General features: G+C 43.6%; 1 protein-coding gene across 1 annotated transcript; it reads left to right on the forward strand.

Moving 5' to 3' along the window:
- The first annotated feature begins 1484 nt into the window (after positions 1 to 1484).
- On the forward strand, positions 1485 to 18973 carry LOC124154742 (glycine-rich cell wall structural protein 1-like). The gene is made up of 2 exons (XM_046528647.1): positions 1485 to 2016; positions 17749 to 18973. The coding sequence occupies exons 1-2, from the start codon at positions 1500 to 1502 to the stop codon at positions 18831 to 18833; spliced, it is 1602 nt and encodes a 533-aa protein (XP_046384603.1). The 5' UTR covers positions 1485 to 1499; the 3' UTR covers positions 18834 to 18973.
- Positions 18974 to 19787: the final 814 nt, after the last annotated feature.

Here is a 19787-nt window from a genome sequence, read left to right on the forward strand (position 1 = left end):
AGGCGGCAGACGTTTTGAAGGATCCCGCTTCCTCGATGACGTCAGTCGGCCCGCAGCAGCTATTCGTTGGACGGGCCCTCCTCTTATCTGCCGAAACTCGAGGACCATCGAAGACTTTGCCCCACAGCTACGAGCTGGGCGTTGCGATCGGCAACGGACGCGCGTGCGCAAACCGTAAAAGTGGTCGAATTCTTGTGTTCTGTCATCTGTACAAATGTTTACGCAAGCCTAGAGATTCGTCCATCCGTAAGTATTGTTGCCTGCATTCGTACACATGCCTCAAAGGAAGTGGACGTCATTCCGGGTGGATTGTGAAAGATAGAAGCCAGAAGTCTTAGACGGTTATTGACGCTTTGCGAGTCTTTGAATGAAGTTCATCGGTACATCTGCATGGCATGCGAGCTCTGAAACAGGCGCCTCTAATAGGAGGTGGGGTGGATATTTATAATTCTAAATTCACTCATTATCTACAAAAATTGCTCGTGCAATTACGTGACTCTCTCCCGCCCATTCAGTCCGGCACCCGAGAGCCAAATGGACCTGCGTCACGAACCCATAGCATGTAAATATTTTTACTTATGGACCATTTAAAACTAATGGGCATACTATTCCGTAACAACAAGTTCAAAAACAACTCAACGAACTGCATAGTACCAATAAATTAAAAATTGTGGAAATTGCTCCTGCTTCTTCATTATGTTCCGTTTCCACTCCATCTTGCCTGAAACCTCAGATTATATTCAACGAACTGTCTTACGGAGGACCTTGTTTTATATCGCGGTAATGTCTGTTATTGTCTTGCGTTGTTGTCGCGGGGAAGAATGAATTTCAGAAACTCTCCGTTATCCTCTCGCATGCTGGTCACCCCCTGCCAAGCACTCTACGGGTGGCTCGCAGGGTATTATGCAGATGTTGATGTTATCGACCCTATTTCCTTGATTTTCTGTGCATTATCCAATCCACTTTAGACCGTTATAAAGAGGGCCTCTCAGAACATCCTTGACTTTATCTCGAAAAGTTTCGCCCTGGAAATTATTCAATATATGAATTCTAAGACTTAAACGATGCTCAGACAATGTAGTCCGTGCTAATAGTTTTCCTTGAATATTCATAACACACCTGAAGTATACGATGTGGAAAGTATCCTTCGTTTACCGTCGTGCTGTGATAGACAGGCTACAGAGAAGTAAGTAAAGGAAATAGACGAGTAAACAGAGATATTTAAAATGTAATTCTTTCCTAGTGCTATCAGGGGCAGCATGGACTCTCAAAATCTAGAATAAATGGCGTCACTCAATCATTGCATGTTTTCATTTTTCCGTTGTTCTCCCCTTGCGTGGATTTGCTGTAGGAATCACGAACCGTTGGCAGGTATGCCTTTGCACCAATGCGGACTTATTTATTTGTAATATTTTATGGTCATGCGGTGTGCATGTGGAGATCCTGCTTGTGATTGATCGCCCGCTGCCAAGCAACCTAGAGGTTGCTCGCGTATCTAGATGTTATGCAAGATTCGATGGCATTCGGGTCCAAATCTCCTCTATAAGTGCCCTTTTAATCCACGGTCAATTCACACGAATGAAGTTTTCCTAGCCTCTTTGGGAATTCCCTCCGCCGCTCCACAATTGGGACACGCTGTGATTCCGGTGACCTCCGACGCTGAGGTGGAGGCCGAAATCCCAATGTGTGTGTGTGTGTGCCATCGCGATGCGCACTTTCGTGTTGCTTTCGTTGGACGAGGCAGTCCTAATCGTCGAGCGGCGAATGCCAAGGTTCTTTCCAAGGGCGCTCCCCTCGGGACTTCCCCAACACCGTTGTCGAAGGTCGCCGAGAGAGGCGCTGGTGCTGCCCTCCTAGCCGGCGGCGGGAGGGCCGCTGTCGTCATCCTCACACACACGCGATCGGGCCATCGAGGCATGGGCATCGACATGGGTGCGGCGGAAGCGCGGAGCGGCGGGAGTGCGGAGGTGCGGCGTCTTTTGCTGCTGGTGCTGTGCCTCGCGGCGGCTGCGTACGGTGAGCGAATGCGTTGTTTCTCTCGCGTGCTAGTTGGCGGGGCGATTGTGAATCGATCGATTCGATGTATCGAATTACGAAGTGGAAGCAGATCGACTTCGAAAGTAGCGGCAATTGGTTTTTATGGATGCACGTACGAAACGATTTCCTCTTATTGGTTTTGTAATTGAAATACGCGGCTCTTGAGCTGTCTGTTGAGGATTTTAAGAACCATGTGTCGCAAGCGATATATGTTGATTTAACTTCGCAGGCGAAGTATCTAGTTAAAAATTATTTTTCTCAATTTATTTCTAATAAGGAATTAATGGTTAGCATGATAAATTAGACTTGGAACTATAACCTCAGTAGAGGAAATGAAATGATCATCTTTTTCTCTCTCTGCCAAAACGGAGTGTAGGTATTGGGGCATTAGTGTGTTGATTATTGGTGAGGTATCGCTCGGGACGCAACTGGAGTCGTCCTCGATGAGCTTCGATCATTCCGCACAAACACAGGCCACCCTACAGTAATTATAATCATTGAGAAACGGGAATGCAGTCTGACGATACAATGGCAACAGACACCCATTTAAAAATAGTCAACATCTTGTTGACGCCTCACGCGCTGGCACGCCCGACCAATCTTCGGCACACTTTCGCCAAATGTCTTTTCTTGCGCTATGTAGCCGATTCGCAGTGCAAAAAAGTTATTCCATTTATTCCTGGAAATGTTGATGGCTGTCGTTTCTGCTGAGCGACGAAGTTTTTCGGCGGTGAAATGAAAATGACAGGGTGTTCATTGCGTAAGTACCTATTATTAAATTGTGTTTAGATGGAGTGTCGGTGACCAGTGAATGTTAAGTGGGAGCTCGAATCGTCTGTCAGCTGTTTGTTTACTGCCAGTTTGTACTTTGTCAGCAGGCCATTGTTTCCGGTGCATTTCAAATGCAGAGAGGAAGACTGTGGCATTCGCTTCCTGTTCTACACACCACTTCCCTTACTTCCCGCGATGCGGCTCGGAATTGATTAGTATCCTTCCCACTTCTACTTATGACGACAACTGTCTCAATGCGGCCGCTAAATATGTTTCCACTTTGCCCGAGCATTTTAATTGATTTTTCTTCGGAAATTAGATAGTGATGAAAAATAAACGAAATTCACAATGCCATCTCTCGCGAGTGCGAAAATCCTCGATTGCGATTATTAATAATAAATGGGTCGCTGTGAATTCATCTCCGTGAGAATCATTTCCGTTCCAACAATGTCGCGTTCACAGCGCCACACTCGGGTCGAATCATTATTAAATGCTCCAATTCATCGACACGAATACTTATTTTTTTACATCAGTCAATACCGCTCTAGCATAGCATAATAGCATTAATCGAAGTTAATGCTCCTGCATTGGCTCATGAATATCCTCGAACATAATATAGTAGAATTTTACGTATTATATTTATTATAATTATACGTGTATTTTGAACGTGTTATATCATGAGAAATTTGCAGTTATCATTTAATTTATTCTGAAATTTGGGATGAATAATGCCCTCAGAGCTTAAAAATGTTTTACCGATATAAGTCGATAACATATAAGTCGAGTCATGATCGATATTTTCAGAATTGATTGATTGTGGGAAAAATCGAATAAAATTGTAATGAACGAAATCGTTTGAATGTTGATCTAAAGTTTCCGCGGAGTGGTTCATTATGCCCACGTAGGTTTCCGGGTTGTCCTCCGCGTCGATTCATCTTCGTGTCGCCGGTGACGCAGCAGTCGTCTCAGGTTTGGAGTATCGGATGCAATGCGTTTATTCCCGTCTTATTATGCACTGGGTTTTGGCCGTCGCTTTGTGAAGTCTCTTGTAGGCGTTTGAGAGAAAATAACTGTCCTCTCAATTGAAAGTAAATGTTTTGGCTATTTTGATAGCCTTTCGCATGAGTCGGGGATGGAGGGTTATGCTTCTCGTAAAGCAAAGAGTAGACAGCTTCGCTTTACAGCCATCGCCTGTCCTGCTATGTGACAATCGCACATTGCGGAACGTATTGACTCATGGCTGGAGAGGGCGTTGAAACGCCCTACTCATACGAGACACTGCCGTTAAAAAAGGATTAATCGATGCGGAGGGCCAGCCGGGAATCGTTTGAAATATGAGCAGAAAACCTTTGCCTTACGAGTAATATGTAGATTCAATTGTAATTTATGATGAAAATAAATAATGTTACATAGACACCTGTTACGCCGTGTCGTTTGTAGGCGTGAAAGAATGGTCAAAATTTCAGCACTAGCGTAGCCAATATTTAGTTGTTAATACTCCTTAAATCATAGCGAGGAAGTTGCTTCGCATTTCAAACTGTAATCGAAAAACAATAGAAAATTTTCATATCCCTTATTTTAACGTTATTTAAAAATAATAAACTATATTTATAGAGTACGCAGGTGCATCTCATCCTGCCAAATCCCTTTTGTGCTACTTCTGATTGTGTCCGACGCGTCGTTTTCACATTACCATGTATCATGTCACGTCATACAACTTCTGTGGCTGCCGGATAGCCACACCTCTTGACACCCTCGAAGGGTAATTCAATGGATTCTATGCCCAACTGTTAATCCTCTTCGTGCAAAACGTTTTGCTGGGCCGTATGCCTTCACAACAAAAGGTTTTTGGTCTACGTACGTACACATCAATGTTGAGGATCGGGGTGCAAGCTGACCCCGTGCTCCATACACGGAAATCGTTTTTTCCATTGTTTGCGGTTAGATGTGTATATGTACCATCATCATACCTGCTTCGTTCCTTTGCCTAAAAGTCTTGCTGTGTCACTATGAGTTACAAGTCCCTGGCTACTATCCTTCCTGAACAACGCCGGGTGGCCCGCTTGTTCAATGCACTGCATGTATAAAGCAGTACATTCAATTCTATTCGCAAAGTATGTGGAATATATGGTGGCTCTTTTTCACATTTCTTAATTTGAATTAGAAATGAAAAAAATTGTGAGAAATGGATTAGATGAAATAAAGTTGCGTTATTGAGCGACTAAGGGGTGGAATGTAATATCAAGTAGATTGGACATCAATTTTTTTTCACCGATTGGAATGTCAATGAATTCGTAAATTTTTATTTTTGAAAAATGTTCGTCAAATTTAATCCCTGAATAGAACGATACCTTATATAAAAATTTGAAAATAAGCTTTTGTATAAATATATTAATTTCATGAATGTTTCTTATTATTGTGAGCAGTGAGAGGTTGTCTATGCCAGGGGTCTCCAATTTACCAGGCCACGAGGGCCACATTCCAAGTTCCGAATCGCCCCGCGTGCCGGATAGCAAATTTGCCGATGACTGAAGTATTCGATACCAACGTCTACTGAAGAATCCGGTTGCGTATTCCTTATTTAGGAACAGTTGAAGGCGACTTGGACGTTCATTACAGCGCTGCAATGCTCGTAGCGGCGTCTCACAGAGTTAATCGAGCGAGGATCGCACGCTACTTGAAACGAGTGTGCGGGCCGGATGAAAGCCCTCCGCGGGACGTATTTTGGAGACCCCTGGTCTGCGCGATGAAGCATTTTGCTGTTCATTTTGGGAAGGTTGGCATTTTCCTCTTCTTAACTTGAAATCAAAGTCACTCGCGATTCAGCAAATCGCCTTTAATAAAAGTTATCACTGCCCTCCTAAAGTTAATTTGCGATGTTTTTGTTATTTTTCCCGCTGAATCTTCGTGAGCCAGGAAAGGCATTGATGCATTCATGAAACCCTCTGGCGGTATGAATGAAGTTTAGTCGCCAATGGACTGTGATTTGGATGGTAAGACGTAAGCATATTTTTTACGATAGTTTACAGGTGAATAATATGGCAAATCGTCCACAGTACAGTCATAATTTGATGCTTGAAGGTTGTCTCACTAATTCCCAAAAATTACTTCGGAAGATACCTATTCGTTTTGCATGTGGTGAGATGAATATTCTCAGTCACAGCGGCTAATCCTACCAGCGACGAATCTTTAGGAATCTGTGAGGGCTATCATAGCTAATTAACTGTAACCGATATCTATTCATGATGAGTAGTATGTAATAATAAGCGCACCAAACACGATGATAATTTGTTTCAAGTCGGCGGCAATTAAGCTCATTCGAAGTCTAAAGCGAGCCTATCTCCCAAGCCTCCTTTCATTCGAAGCAGAGTGCTTCGTGGACGCTTGGGTAAAATTTCGTTGTGCCCTTCCGTCTCGGATACACAGCATTTATAATTAATTAGGCTGATATGCATAGTATATTTTGACCACAATAGTTTCTTCTGGTCAGTGTCTCAGATTATCCAAAAGTGTCGCTACTGTTTCATGCGGGTTAATTCTATGAATCAGTCTTTGAGGAGTTTGGCGAGCTATATACTATGCGAGTGTCACGAGGGAATTCTTTTCCGGGTATTTCGTCGGTTGAGGCTCAACACGCTGCAGTGAACGCTTCGGATGCGCTTTTTGCTGCCGCCAATGAGAATCTCCGAAATCCGAGAAGAACGCGTGCGCAGCGATGTATCTCCGTGTTTAAGTGTTAACGACGCGTAGAAGAAATATGCTACTCTTCGGTTTCCCTGATAGTTAAGACTCAGGTGAAATCCGGGGAAATAATTTCGTTTTCATTTAATATATCACATGGATTTTTGGATGGTAATTCTCTCTTGAATACTGATTCCCCTCATATAACGTTTACTTCCTAATGTGAGAAAAACTCTAAAATCTTCTACTCTAACTGCGGATATAATTTCTTTCCGCTTTGCATGGGTACCAAGTAAACGTACGACAAATATTAACAATATAGAAATGTACTCACGATCAGCATTTCGTTAATCGCGGCGAATTATTTAATCGGAAGCCTCGATCACGCATCTACATCTACATCTACAAATTACCCTGCGAGCCACCTCTAGGGTGTTTGGCAGGGGGTGATCAATCACCAGCATGCAGCATGCATTTGGACTCCCACATGCACACCACACCGTCCAAGAAACGTCCCGTATAATAACAAACTATACTACTATATGCAGTTAGAAATAGAATATTGAATAGAAATTCAGAAACATGCATTAAGTTTTACATGGGTTAGTAGGCTACACTACAAGTCATGCAATCTATTTACGCGTTCCATTGCTGCCGTTATAATCTCTTATTGATCGTGGAAAAAATGACATTCGGAATCTGTCTGTTCTGCAATTTATCTCTCTTATTTTATTTATATGATCTGATCTTCCGTAGTACGTTGGCGTCCGCAAGATATGGTTAACTTCGTCAGAAAAGACACTGCTCTTGAATTTATCTAAAAGGTTTAGTCTATTTTTCAATCTACGGTCCGACATAGATTCCCATCCGAGTTTATCTAAGAGGTCAGTTACACTAACAAGACTATCGTAACGACCTTTCACATACCTGGCAGCTCTTCTTTGCACGCGTTCTAACTCTGTTATTAAGCGTTTTTCATGAGGGTCCCAAACACTGGCAGCGTATTCCAGATTTGGCCTAACGAGGGAAAAGTAGCTAATTTCTCTCACTTTGTCGTCGCACTTTCCTAATATTCTTTTAACAAAACCCATTTTACGATTAGCTTGACCGGTTATTTCTCGAATATGTTTATTCCACGATAGATTCTAACGCCTAGATATTTCACGGATTCAACTGCATTTAATTGGGTGCCTCGAATGATATAGTTACGCTGTAGGGAGTTATTCTTCTTCCAGAAATTCATTACGACGCATTTTTCCAAATTTAATTCCAACTGCCAAGCATCGCACCAAGCTTGGATAGCAGCAGGGTCATTCGTTAGTTCATCCATATCTTTGCTGGAACGGATTTCTCTGTAAACTACAGCGTCGTCTGCAAATAATCGTAACTTACTGTGTACTACTTCGCCAATGTCGTTTATATAAAGAAGGAATAGGAGTGGGCCAATGACACTACCCTGAGGAACGCCAGAAGTGACTCTAACCTCATTGGAGACTGCACCGTCTAATACTCTTTGGACGCGGTCGCTCAAAAATTCGCTAATCCAGGAAATGACATTTTCGTCTAGACCATAAGATTTCAGTTTTATTATTAACTTTCCGTGGGGTACTTTATCAAATGCCTTTTTGAAATCAAGAAAAATCGCGTCTACTGGAATGTTGTCTTCCCCGGAGACTAAAATATCGTGGGCGAAAAGCGCTAACTGAGTTTCGCACGATCTGCTTTTCCTGAATCCATGTTGAGTTCCCATTAATAAGTTTTGCGCGTCTAGGTGTTTCATTACCGAGCTGACTACGATGTGTTCAAGGACTTTGCAAGAGATGGACGTTAAAGATATCGGCCTGTAATAAGATGGCTGTTCCTTGTCTCCACTTTTAAATATAGGCGTTACATTAGCGATTTTCCAGTCATTAGGTACTTCGTGCTGCTTGATGGATTTACTGAATATTAACTGCAAATAGGGGGCAAGTTCTGAGGCTAGTTCTTCATATACGCGAGAAGGGATTTCGTCTGGACCAGGTGATTTATTTGGACTAAGCGATTTCAATATATTTTCTATTCCGAGCGTACTAATGTCAATAGCTGACATCTTATGTATACAGGGATTGTCATCGGTCTCGGGTGAGTTTTCGGAAGGCTCCGTGAACACGCTCTTAAAGTAGGAATTTAATAAATTGGCTTTATCGTAACTGCTTGTCAACACATCTCCATTGTCGTTTCTCAGCGAACATACGGTAGATCGTTTACCTTGAACTTCCCTAACATATGACCAAAATGCTTTTGGGTTATCCTGTAACTGCTCTACTAGTGTTTTTCTTTTAAAATTCGTGAACGCATTCCTGAACGCTTCCTTCGTGGTGGCTTTAGTCATCCTATATTTTTTAATTATTAGCTCGCGTTCATTAGGGGATAAATCCGTGCTGACTTTTTTCATTTTAGCATGACACGCTCTCTGTCGCCTCAATGATTTTCTCACTTCCACGTCGTACCATCTCGGTTCGCTGCCTTCTTTTACTATTTTACTAGGGATATAGCTATTTATTCCCGAAGTTACGAGCGAAAGAAAAGCTTTCCAAGTATTCTCTACATTTAACTTTGATACTGATTCTTGAAACTCGGGGAAAGCATTTTTCAGATGACTCTGAAACCCATCAAAATTAGCTCTTTTAAAAATGAAAACTTTACGCTCTTTTTTAAAGTTTACAGCGGTATTTAGAGAAAACTTTGCAGTTACTACCCTATGGTCACTTATTCCTTCGACAGTGCCAACGTTTATTACCTGATGTGGTATATTTGTCGCTAATAAATCAAGAATATTTTCTCCTCTGTTTGGTGCAGATGCTATTTGAAACAATGAATTAGATGTAAAAGTGTCTAATAAAGCCTCGCAGATCACTTTATCCCTCCCACCAGGAATGAAGCTCTAAGTCTCCCAATCTATAGAAGGTACGTTGAAATCTCCACCCACAATCAAGTTTCTTTCAGGATACTTGGATACTACGCTGTTTATTTGATTTTGAAAATCCAACATTGACGTTATATCTGAGTTAGGTGGTCTGTAATGCGAACATAATAAAATAGTTTTGAATTTTGGACATTTAATTAAACACCACACAGATTCAACGCTGGTCTCAGTTACGGTTATCGCTTGGCTGACGATTGAATTCTTTACAGCTATAAAATTTCCGCCCCCAACTCGATTAATTCTATCTTTCCGATAAACAGTGAACGATTTTGGGGAGATCTCATTGTCTGAATCATCATCTGTTAGCCAACTTTCTGTTCCAAAAATGACGTTACACTTCGTACTATGAATTAATTGGTGGAATTCGGGAATCTTATTTCTTAAACTACGGCAATTAACCACAGCCACGCTTAAAACTTCGGAAGTAGTATTATTGCGATTCGGGAATAATTCTGATTTGCTTTTGTCGAATAGACTAATCACAGGCTCTATACCGCTGATAAATGGAAATGTATGTCTTATTGTCACACTATCAAAATGACTTGAGCCTTGACTGCCTTTGAACGTGTTGCTCGACTGACGCTTCTCGTGCTTAAATGTAATACCTGAAACGCTGATTTTTCTTTCTACTTCTCTATTCTCATTTCTGGAAGAATCTTTGTCTGTGAAAAGTTTTGAACTTACCCCTTTATTTTTCAACCCACTAATATATCTACACTCTGCCCTACTCTCTACTCTAAAAAAGACCTACAGTGCTCAAATATGCTACTCGCTACACGACTAGCCGACTCGGCCGTGTAATGGACTCCCGATCTAATCTAAATGCGTCTCATTAAGATAAGGGATAAGGGTGTGTGCGTTCATTCAACACGGAAAGCAATTCGGTGATCGTTGGAGAGAAGGAAACGAGTTCCGACACGGCCCTCCTCCTTTCCGTAAATTAGCAATGCGGAATGTTCATGAACGCAGTTCAACATCTAAGTTTCGCTAAAGTGACGTTTTTCTCGCATTGATTAATCGCCGTGTCAACTCCCGTTGGGCGAGCAGCATTTGATGTTTGGTGGGCTAAGAGGGCCTTTCTAAAAATTGCGGCTCAAAGCGACGGTGGCCTCGTGAGCTCAGGGCTTCATGGGGAGGAGGACGATCCTCGGAGTGGTTGGGTAACCTCGTTGAGTTATTAAATAACTATATATTATTGAACTATATACCCTAAGGTTGGGTCGCTGTTTGCAGCGGGGTGGTTCCATTCGCCATTTTCGATTCGCCTTCAAGTGTTTCCCTCCGTCGAGCAGTTTCCCCTCCATCCCTGAGCCGCCTCCCCCCTCCTAACCCTCTTCCCTTTGAGAAATGCTTAATGTCCGGATGCAACCGGCTGAAACGGCATCGCGAGCCATGGACAATTTTGATTCGCAAAGGAAATGGAATTTACGCGTTTTCGTAGCTATGTGCCGTGTGTGAGTGACCTTTCCGCTCGTATGCGAACTCAGTAGTCGCGAGGAAGATTTTCAGATAATGTGACGCTTGGGTTGCATACGTACAGGATGAGGCGTTGAAGTCTCTGGTGAACTTTCCGGTTGAAATCAGAATACGCTTAATTTTTTACAGTTTTGCGATATCGAATGGCGCTTCCAATCAAACTTCAGTCCTTTTCTTATCCGTGGGGTCGCCATGATCGGTGCGCTACTCCGGCGTCTGCGGCCGTGTGAGTTGAGTTGTGCACGCCAAAGGCGAAATGCGGAACACTTATTAGAGGAAGGCTAGAATTTCCAAGTAATGAAGCATAATAAATAAAAATAAATTCGAGCGTAAATGGAAGAGTAATTCACACTAGTTCATTCATAGTTCACACTACGCTCTCTTTACGCCGCGCCGGTTTCCCCCGACTACGGTTACAAAAAGATGCGTGAACGCAAGTTACCGTCAAGCGTGGTTGGGATTCTGACCAGCGTTTTCCGACCACGGTTGGCGGTAATTTATGCGTGTGTGAACGCAAGCTGGTTAAAAGCTGGTTAGAAAAAGAAGAAGGCGAAGCAGCAACAAGGTGGGATAGAATAGAAGAGAATATTTTTATTATGCTCTAGGTAAAACCTATGAGAGCAAAAAATGGAAAATACAGGAAATGTTCTAAATCTTAATAGAAGGCATTTTGACAAAAATAAGGCATTATGGAGATTATTTCTAGGCTAACAAGTAGTAGATATTTATACAAAAATGTAAAATATTCAATACTTCTTCTTCTTCTAAGTAATCAACCCTTGGGTTGGTTTGCAGCAGTCTCTCCATCTCTGTCTGTCCTCCGCCAGCCTCTTCAGCTCTAGGTAGCTGTTGCAGCCCATGTCCTTCATTACTTGGGTGATATAGCTCAACCTCGGCCTTCCTCTGCCGCTCTTCCCCTCCACAGTGCCCTCTAAAACTTTTTTTACCAATCCAGTATTTTGTCTCAGTAAATGTCCAACTTTGTCGTAACTTTTGTAACAACAAGTAAATGTCGTTACTTCTCCTTGCAGTTAGAATACTCCACAGGTCTGCTTTCACTCCCAATCTTTCCAGTATCTCCTCATTCGTTACCCGGTCTACCCATGAAACTTTTAACATTCTACGGTAGCACCATAGTTCAAAAGCATCAATTCTTTTTTTCTCTGCTGCTCCTATCGTCCAAGTTGCACTACCATAAAGCATTATGCTCCATACAAAAGTTTTGAGGAGATTCATCCTAATCTTGATACTCATGTTTTTTGAAACGTATATCTTTCTCTTCTTGTTGAAAGCTATTTTTGCCTGTTGTATTCTACTGCTTATTTCCCTTTTGCTTCTGGCATCCGTGGTGATCTTGCTTCCTAAATACATGAATTCTTCTACATTGTTCAGCTGTGTATTACCCAAAGTTATATGTGCTGGTATTCCTGTTTTGCTTACAACGAGTGTCTTGGTTTTGGTCCTGCTTAACTTTAGATTGTATCTAGCCAGCGTGACTTCCATCTCCCTAAGCACTTCTTGTAGTTGGTCTTCACTTTCTGCCAAGACTGCTAAGTCGTCCGCAAAACATAGCTTATATATCCTCTGCCCATGGACCTTAATTCCTGCTTCCGGTAAGTTACTCTCTGCCTCGTCCAGTGCTCTTTGTAGGTATAAGTTAAATAGCGCAGGTGACAATGAACATCCCTGTCTCACTCCTTTTCTAATTTTGGCCTGCTGTTCATATTGTCCAAATCTCAGCACTGCAATTTCTTCTCTATAGAGACCCAATACTAATAACTACTCAATACTAATAACACAAAATATAAGTTTTATCTTAGACAGTAATGAACACACACATACATGTACACATTTATGTAGAGAGTTTTGATAACATCACAACTTTAAGATGATAACTCTAATGAGTTGAGGAGACTGAATTATGTCCCAGACTTCAAATAGGAGTACAGCCTTCTTTTAAATGACTGAAGGGATTGTGACGTCTTTATATTTGGCGGAAGAGAGTTCCAGAATCTAGACCCAGTTGGATGAAAAGATTTGAAATATATATTGGTGCGGGCTTGGGGAATTTGAAGGTCAGAAACACGGCGGGTGGAAATCCCAGAAACTTTTTTGCGGGGTATGAATAATTCGTATAGGTATGCAGGAATCTGTTTTTGGAATAAGGAGAACAGAAAAGATCCCAGGATATAATCCCTTCGGCTGTGAAAAGGTAACCAATTCAGATCAGTGTAGAATTTGAAGAAATGTTCATCTCTAGGTAAATCAAATATAAATCTAACACAGGAGTTAATTAACCGTTGCAGACACATGTCAAATACACTAGGTAAGTCATTATAGACTAGTATACAGTAATCAATAATGGGGAAGATAACTTATTAATTAACATAACTTTTACGGAAGTCCTACTGATAAGGATCAAGTTTATCGTGCAGTTTCAGATATTCAAAAAGTAGTAGAGTATGAACAATTCTCCCCAGTGTTTTTTATAGGCCGCAGAGAATTGAGATAGGTCGAAAATCTGAGGGATTTACGGCTTTACTGACCTTGCGTATAGGTGTAATAAGGCCCTTTTTACACACAATTGGAAACTGAGAATGAGATTAAGAATGGTTGAAAATTTCGAGAATATATGGCAGCAGAACATAAGTGGCCTTGTGAACGAACATCATTGAAATTTGGTGGTACCCTAGAGAGTTCGATTTGGTGAGCTTCAGGTGCTTCAAAGCACCTTCTGGGGTGATGTATTCGAAGAAGAAATTTTTAGCATCGAATGGGACAGAAAAATCGACAGATAGGATAGGAGGAAAGAAAACATAAAGTAAAGCATTCAAAGAGGAGACAGCAGTTCTTGCTGAACTATATTCGTCCGAATTAATTCATAGGAAAGTAGTATAGATTCATTCCGTAATTTGTGGAATATTAATAAATTTTAAAATTAATGTAAGAGGAGGTTGGATATGCTATAGTTCGTAGTGAATTAGCCATCGCCTCGTATTTTATTGTTACGGAAGCATTTAATAATCTCTATAAATACTTCGCTAGAATAATGTTAAATGTGCGAAATTACCTAAATAAAAATCTGAGGGTCACAATGTTTTTAATGTTTTGGTAAGAGTTCTTTGCCCTAGTTTAAAAAAGATCACTTATGTTCATCCTTGAATAAAAATGCCTCCCATGCCAAAGACTTAATCCGCGAACTGAATAAAATGCAAAGGAAGGCTGCGCGTTTCGTCAAAAACTGCTACGGGCGTACAGACAGCGTTACGCAGATGTTAAGCGAATTAGCCTGGGAGCCTCTGGAGACTCGGATGTTGCGCGCTAGGCTTAGATTGCTTGAACAATAGGGTAGTTTCCTTCATCAAAGAAAACGAAAGGCATTGATTGCGACTCGTTACCCACCATTAGTGTATTCATAATACACGAATTATTTGGTTTTTGAAATACCGGTTTTGACGAATGGCAAGAGTCAAATTTTATCCTCATTTGAAAAAGGCCAGATTGGCGCCCATGCGATTCCACTCCACGTGACGTCACAGGGGCCTAGATTCTACACGAGATGCTAGGAGTTATGCATCGTCTGAGATTACCAATGCATGCATGAGGCACAGAGCTTAGGGAAACATGTCTTAATAATCACCTATTAAAACTGGCTAAGGTCGGAAAGTTTTCTTCGTTTGATAAGGTATTAATAACACTTTTTTAAGCCAAGCGCTACCAGCCAGCAAGGTACTCAGCTACCCGCTAGCATCCTGCGTCCTGTCAGCGCTCAGAGCCTCGATCAAGGTCACCTCACAAGGCGGGAGGGGGAACCAGAAATGCGTCGCACGGACTTTTTCCCATCATTCCTACTTACGCGTCGCGTTTTCGCGCGCTTGAAAAATTTCACTTTTCATTTTATCGCGAAAAATAGATATCGTCATTTAAAAATCTAAAAGCGTGAAATACGTACTCCAGGAGTAATAATCTTTCGATTTAGGCAAAAAAAATAATAATAGGAAACCACCCTATTGAGAATGGATATCTTTAAGAGCGACGCGGAGAACATAATAATAGATCCACACTATATTTCTAGGTCCAATAGAAGCGATAAATTAAGAGAGATTGATTGCCGAACGGATAGATATGGGAATTCGTTTTTCCCCCGAACGATAAAGGACTTCAATAAATGCTAGTCCCAACTTCGTAGAGCACTTCATTTTTTATGGGTAGATGGCTGGTGTCCTAACACTCCCTGCCACACGCCTTTTAGGCGGCTTGCAGGGTATAATATAGAAGTAGATCTAGAAATATAAAATATCAGGTTAACTGCTAGTTAGGTATAACTATAGAATATAAAGTTAGAAACGTCGGGTGATACTAAATATCACCAAAATACCACGTTCTCTCTCTAATTTCATAAGTTTCATTTCAACAATATTCAAATCACATTTCTGCAAGTTGTTCATCAAGTCCACCATTGAATTGCTCTAATTTATGGAGTAGCATGTGATGGGATCATGTCCTTTGTCAAAATCAGAAAACAATAATTGCTAAGACCGCAATGCAGCGACAAGTGTACCTCAATCCCAAATCACCAAAAGTGTGCCTCAATTGAGGCTTAAGTCTCAAGATTAGGTCCTCTTTTCTTCACCAACATCAATGATTTGTCAACACATCCGGATCAAGGGCAACTAGTGATATATTTTGTCGATACCAACCAAATTATCACTAATAGGCACTTTAATTCGGATTAAATAGGGCAGTAGAGAAATGCAAACCACGCTATCGATGAAATGATTAGTTGGACGAACACTTTTGAATTACCTTCTACGCAGCAAGGAACAATGCTCGACGACGCTGGAATGCAATTATTTAATTCATAAGCAGCTCATAATATGCACAACGTTGAAAATCATTGCAATTAACACAAGAACTTTACCCTGCACATTCTCTATTCCTTCCAACAGGTTATTCGCTCTTATCAATTCATTTTTTACTTGGAATTATATACCACTCATCAGATGTCGCCAGTGTCTAACCATTGCATGCGTGAACGCACGCTGGTTCTGACGTCATCTTTACGCTGGTGGACAGTGATGGCAGTGTGAGCGGGTTTAGTGATTAGTGAAGGCTGAGTGGGTGGGCAGCGCTGTGGTGGACGAAGTGCCAACTACAACTCAATAATTAGAATTAGTGTCGAATGTTTTTGTGTTTCTCGTGCGATTGCATGAAGTCGTCCTCGCGGTGTTGCGAAGGATTTAGTGCAAAGTAGCGACACGGGCTAAGGGAAAAAATGGGATTGCACTTCATCTGGCACGAGAAATGTGGCCGGTGGCTCATCCGTGCCGTGCACTTACCGTGGCTTACTCATTGGCGAAAATGAGCAGTGCATCATGGTGAAGAGATATTGTAAGTGGGGAATAACGCGCGACTTCCTTGAATGATGTAGGTAACCATCTCCTAGTGGTGTTGGTCTCTGTTCGTGGTCCTCACCTTCAGCGAAATAACAGTTTTGTTTTGATCGTCATAAATATATTAATGTTCTCTTTACTTCTTCACACATTTCCTATTTTTACAATCAACACACTTATCGTGAAATTCACTTGTTATAAATTATCACGAATATGGGTATGAGTTAAGTGCTGTACTAACCAGTGCATCAACTCAAAGAAGTCAACTGGTGCGGTGGACTTCATCATTTTATGCTCTGTGTGTTTTCGCAGCCGAACGCGAAGGCGAATGAGACGCATTCCCAAAAGAGGACTTTGGAAGCTAGAGCGGGAAGGACGAAGTCTGCGATCGTGCAGGACATTGTAACTATAGTTAAGTATGATAGGCGGGGTCGGCTCAAGGCAAAAACTTACCCGGGCAAACTGCTGTTCTGTCGTAGAAGAAGATAAAGGTATTATGTAGCAGCATGAGCTTAGGGCTGAGGAAGAGAATGGTGGAATGCTTCGTGAGGAGTGTTACGTTAGATGGATGTGAAACGTGGGAAACATTGGGAAGACGAGAGATAAATAGGATCAACGTTTTCGAAATGCGGGTGTTGAGAGAGAGAGAGAGTGGAGTGGGTGGATGAAGAGAGGGAGGATTGTGGATGAAGGGTTGGGGAGGAAAGAGTCTCACTGGGAACTGTAATGAAGAAGAAGGGGAATAGGATGGGGCATATTTGAAGAGGGAATACAGCAGTCGAGGGAACGGTGGGTGGAGACAAGGGAAGGGGAAGGCTGAAGGTGACGGACGCGGTGAGGTTAGGGAGAAGCTAGCTCTTGGGGGGAAATAGCAAAGGGGAGGAGACGACTTGGGGGTGGGGGGACAGCTGTCAGTGACAGGCAGAATACTACGTCGTCCGGGGTGCCCGGCCCTGGTGAGTGTTGAGAGTTGATGTAGTGGTAGAATAGTTGGCCTAGTACTCGTTAACAATTCTATTTGTCGATCTACTTAGGAGTAATCTGCGCCGCAACTACCAAAGTGATGGCGTAGTTGGATATTTCAACATTGCTTAGTGGTTGTCATTCATTGATTTTTCTAGTAAAGTGTGAAATGCTTTCATTTGTTGCAGAAAAGTTTCTCGGGTTTTCCACCTGTTGATGTCGTCCATGTCTCCCGACGTTTCGATCCGCGACTTGCTGATCATCATGAGGGGATCTTCCGAATGCCGTTCTTCAAATCGGAAAGGTCCCCTTCAGAAGATCTCCTGAGGATGATCAGCAAGTCGCGGATCGAAACGTCGGGAGACATGGACGACATCAACAGGTGGAAAACCCGAGAAACTTTTCTGCAACTGATACGCCGGGAAAATCTAAGGTCATACATTCTTTCATTTGTGCCCACAGGACTCGAACCCACGCCCACCGTGCTCGAGGTGCCGCGCCTCGACTCCCTTCTACACGGCATCCGAAAGGTCGTTCTGCACGGGGCTTCTCAACTGCTGCAGCCCAAGGGACCAGCACCGCACCGCGGCGACGGAGCGAACTACGGAGGCGGCCACTATGGAGGCGGTGGCTACGGGCCGGGTGGGCACCACGGGGGCGGGCACCATTGGGGCGGACACCACGGGGGCGGCGGAGGCGGTGGGCACTTCGGGGGCGGCGGTTACTTCGGGGGCGGTGGCTTGGGGGTCGGAGGAGGATACAACGGGGCGGGTGGACACCACGCGGGCGGCGGAGGCGGATACCATGGGGGTGGCTTCGGGGGCGGTGACGGCGGATATCACGGGGCGGTTGGTCACGGTGGAGGTCACCAGGGAGGTGGAGGAGGATACCACGGGGGCGGAGGCGGAGGAGGTCACCACGGTGGAGGCGGATACCACGGGGGCGGAGGAGGTCACCACGGGGTCGGAGGAGGTCAACAGGGGGGCAGCGTGGGACACCAGGGGGGCGGAGGCGGTGGCTTCGGGGGCGGAGGAGGTCACCACGGGGGAGGCGGATACCACGGGGGCGGAGGAGGTCAACAGGGGGGCAGCGTGGGACACCAGGGGGGCGGAGGCGGTGGCTTCGGGGGCGGAGGAGGTCACCACGGGGGAGGCGGTTACCACGGGGGCGGAGGTGGATACCACGGGGGCGGAGGCGGAGGAGGTCACAAGGGAGGCAGCGTGGGACACCAGGGGGGCGGAGGAGGTCACCACGGGGGTGGAGGCGGATATCACGGGGGCGGAGGCGGTGTCTTCGGGGGCGGTGGAGGTCAACAGGGTGGCAGCGTGGGACACCAAGGGGGCGGAGGAGGTCACCTGGGGGGCGGAGGCGGTGGCAAGCGTCCGCAGGTGCCCCCGGAGCGCGTCCCTGGGCCGCGGCCGTCCGGATCGGATGGGGATGAGGGTGACCCGGTGCCGGGGGTGGACTTGGACCTCCTGGGCGACGTGCGCATTGGCAAGGACGAGGCGTCTTCTTCGGATGACGCCATCGCGTTCCCGCCGTCGTGAGGCGTGTTTTTCGAGCGTGTCAATTGCCCTGTGGACTCTTGATTGCCTCAATGGCGCTGTGATTAAGGCCACCCGTTTATGTAATATTTATGTTCGTTTCAATTTTACACTTTTTCTCTAATAAATGCAATTTAAATGCGTACGCGAGATTTTTTGGATGCACTTTAGTAAGCTTAGAACTTCTTCCGCTCGTACGTTGGCTGAAGCATACTTTTCGTTCTCCTTGGGACGTGCGCTTCCACTTTTGAATTCGTGTTGATAATGAGCAGTTGTACCTGGTGGACTTTTGAACTCTGTCTGCCTCGCGTCGTCCGAGCAGTTCTGTTTCCATGAACGTCGTGTGATTTTAGGGTTTCTTATCAATGTAATGTGTTTCTGAACTTCTTTCTTTAACATTTAATTAATATTCACGTCACCAAACTGCTACTGTAATGAATTAAATTGGCGAGTAAAAATCTTCAACGCATTGAGCCGTCAAAGACATGAAATACGAAATCAATAATTTTGGATGGAAGTAACATTTGACCATTTCTTCACATGAGAATCATACGCCGTAAATGATCCCCGTATCATCTGCTCTTTATCATCATGAATAAGCAATTCGATGATGGTTTTGACGCAGCTCTCCATTTCGACCCTCTGGTCTTTTAATGGTGACGTATTTGTTTACATCCTTATCTGTCCTACGAAACTCATTCGGGCACGTTCCGTTATCCTTGTGCTGTCCATCCGTTCCCAGACAATTTTCTTCATCAGGCCATCCTGTCTCATGATATAGCAGACTAAGTTGTCCCTTCTTCTCCTTTACGATTTTAGAAGACAGCCTTTTTCTTTTCAGCCTGTCTTCTTAGGACTTCCTCATTACTTTCAAGATCAACCCATTTCATCCCTTTGGCATTACCCTTCCCGTCCACACATACCGCTACGATTATGTTCCTCGTGTCTCATTATGTG

The sequence above is a fragment of the Ischnura elegans genome, chromosome 2 (assembly GCF_921293095.1).
Source record: "Ischnura elegans chromosome 2, ioIscEleg1.1, whole genome shotgun sequence".
NCBI classification, from domain to species: Eukaryota; Metazoa; Arthropoda; class Insecta; order Odonata; family Coenagrionidae; genus Ischnura; species Ischnura elegans.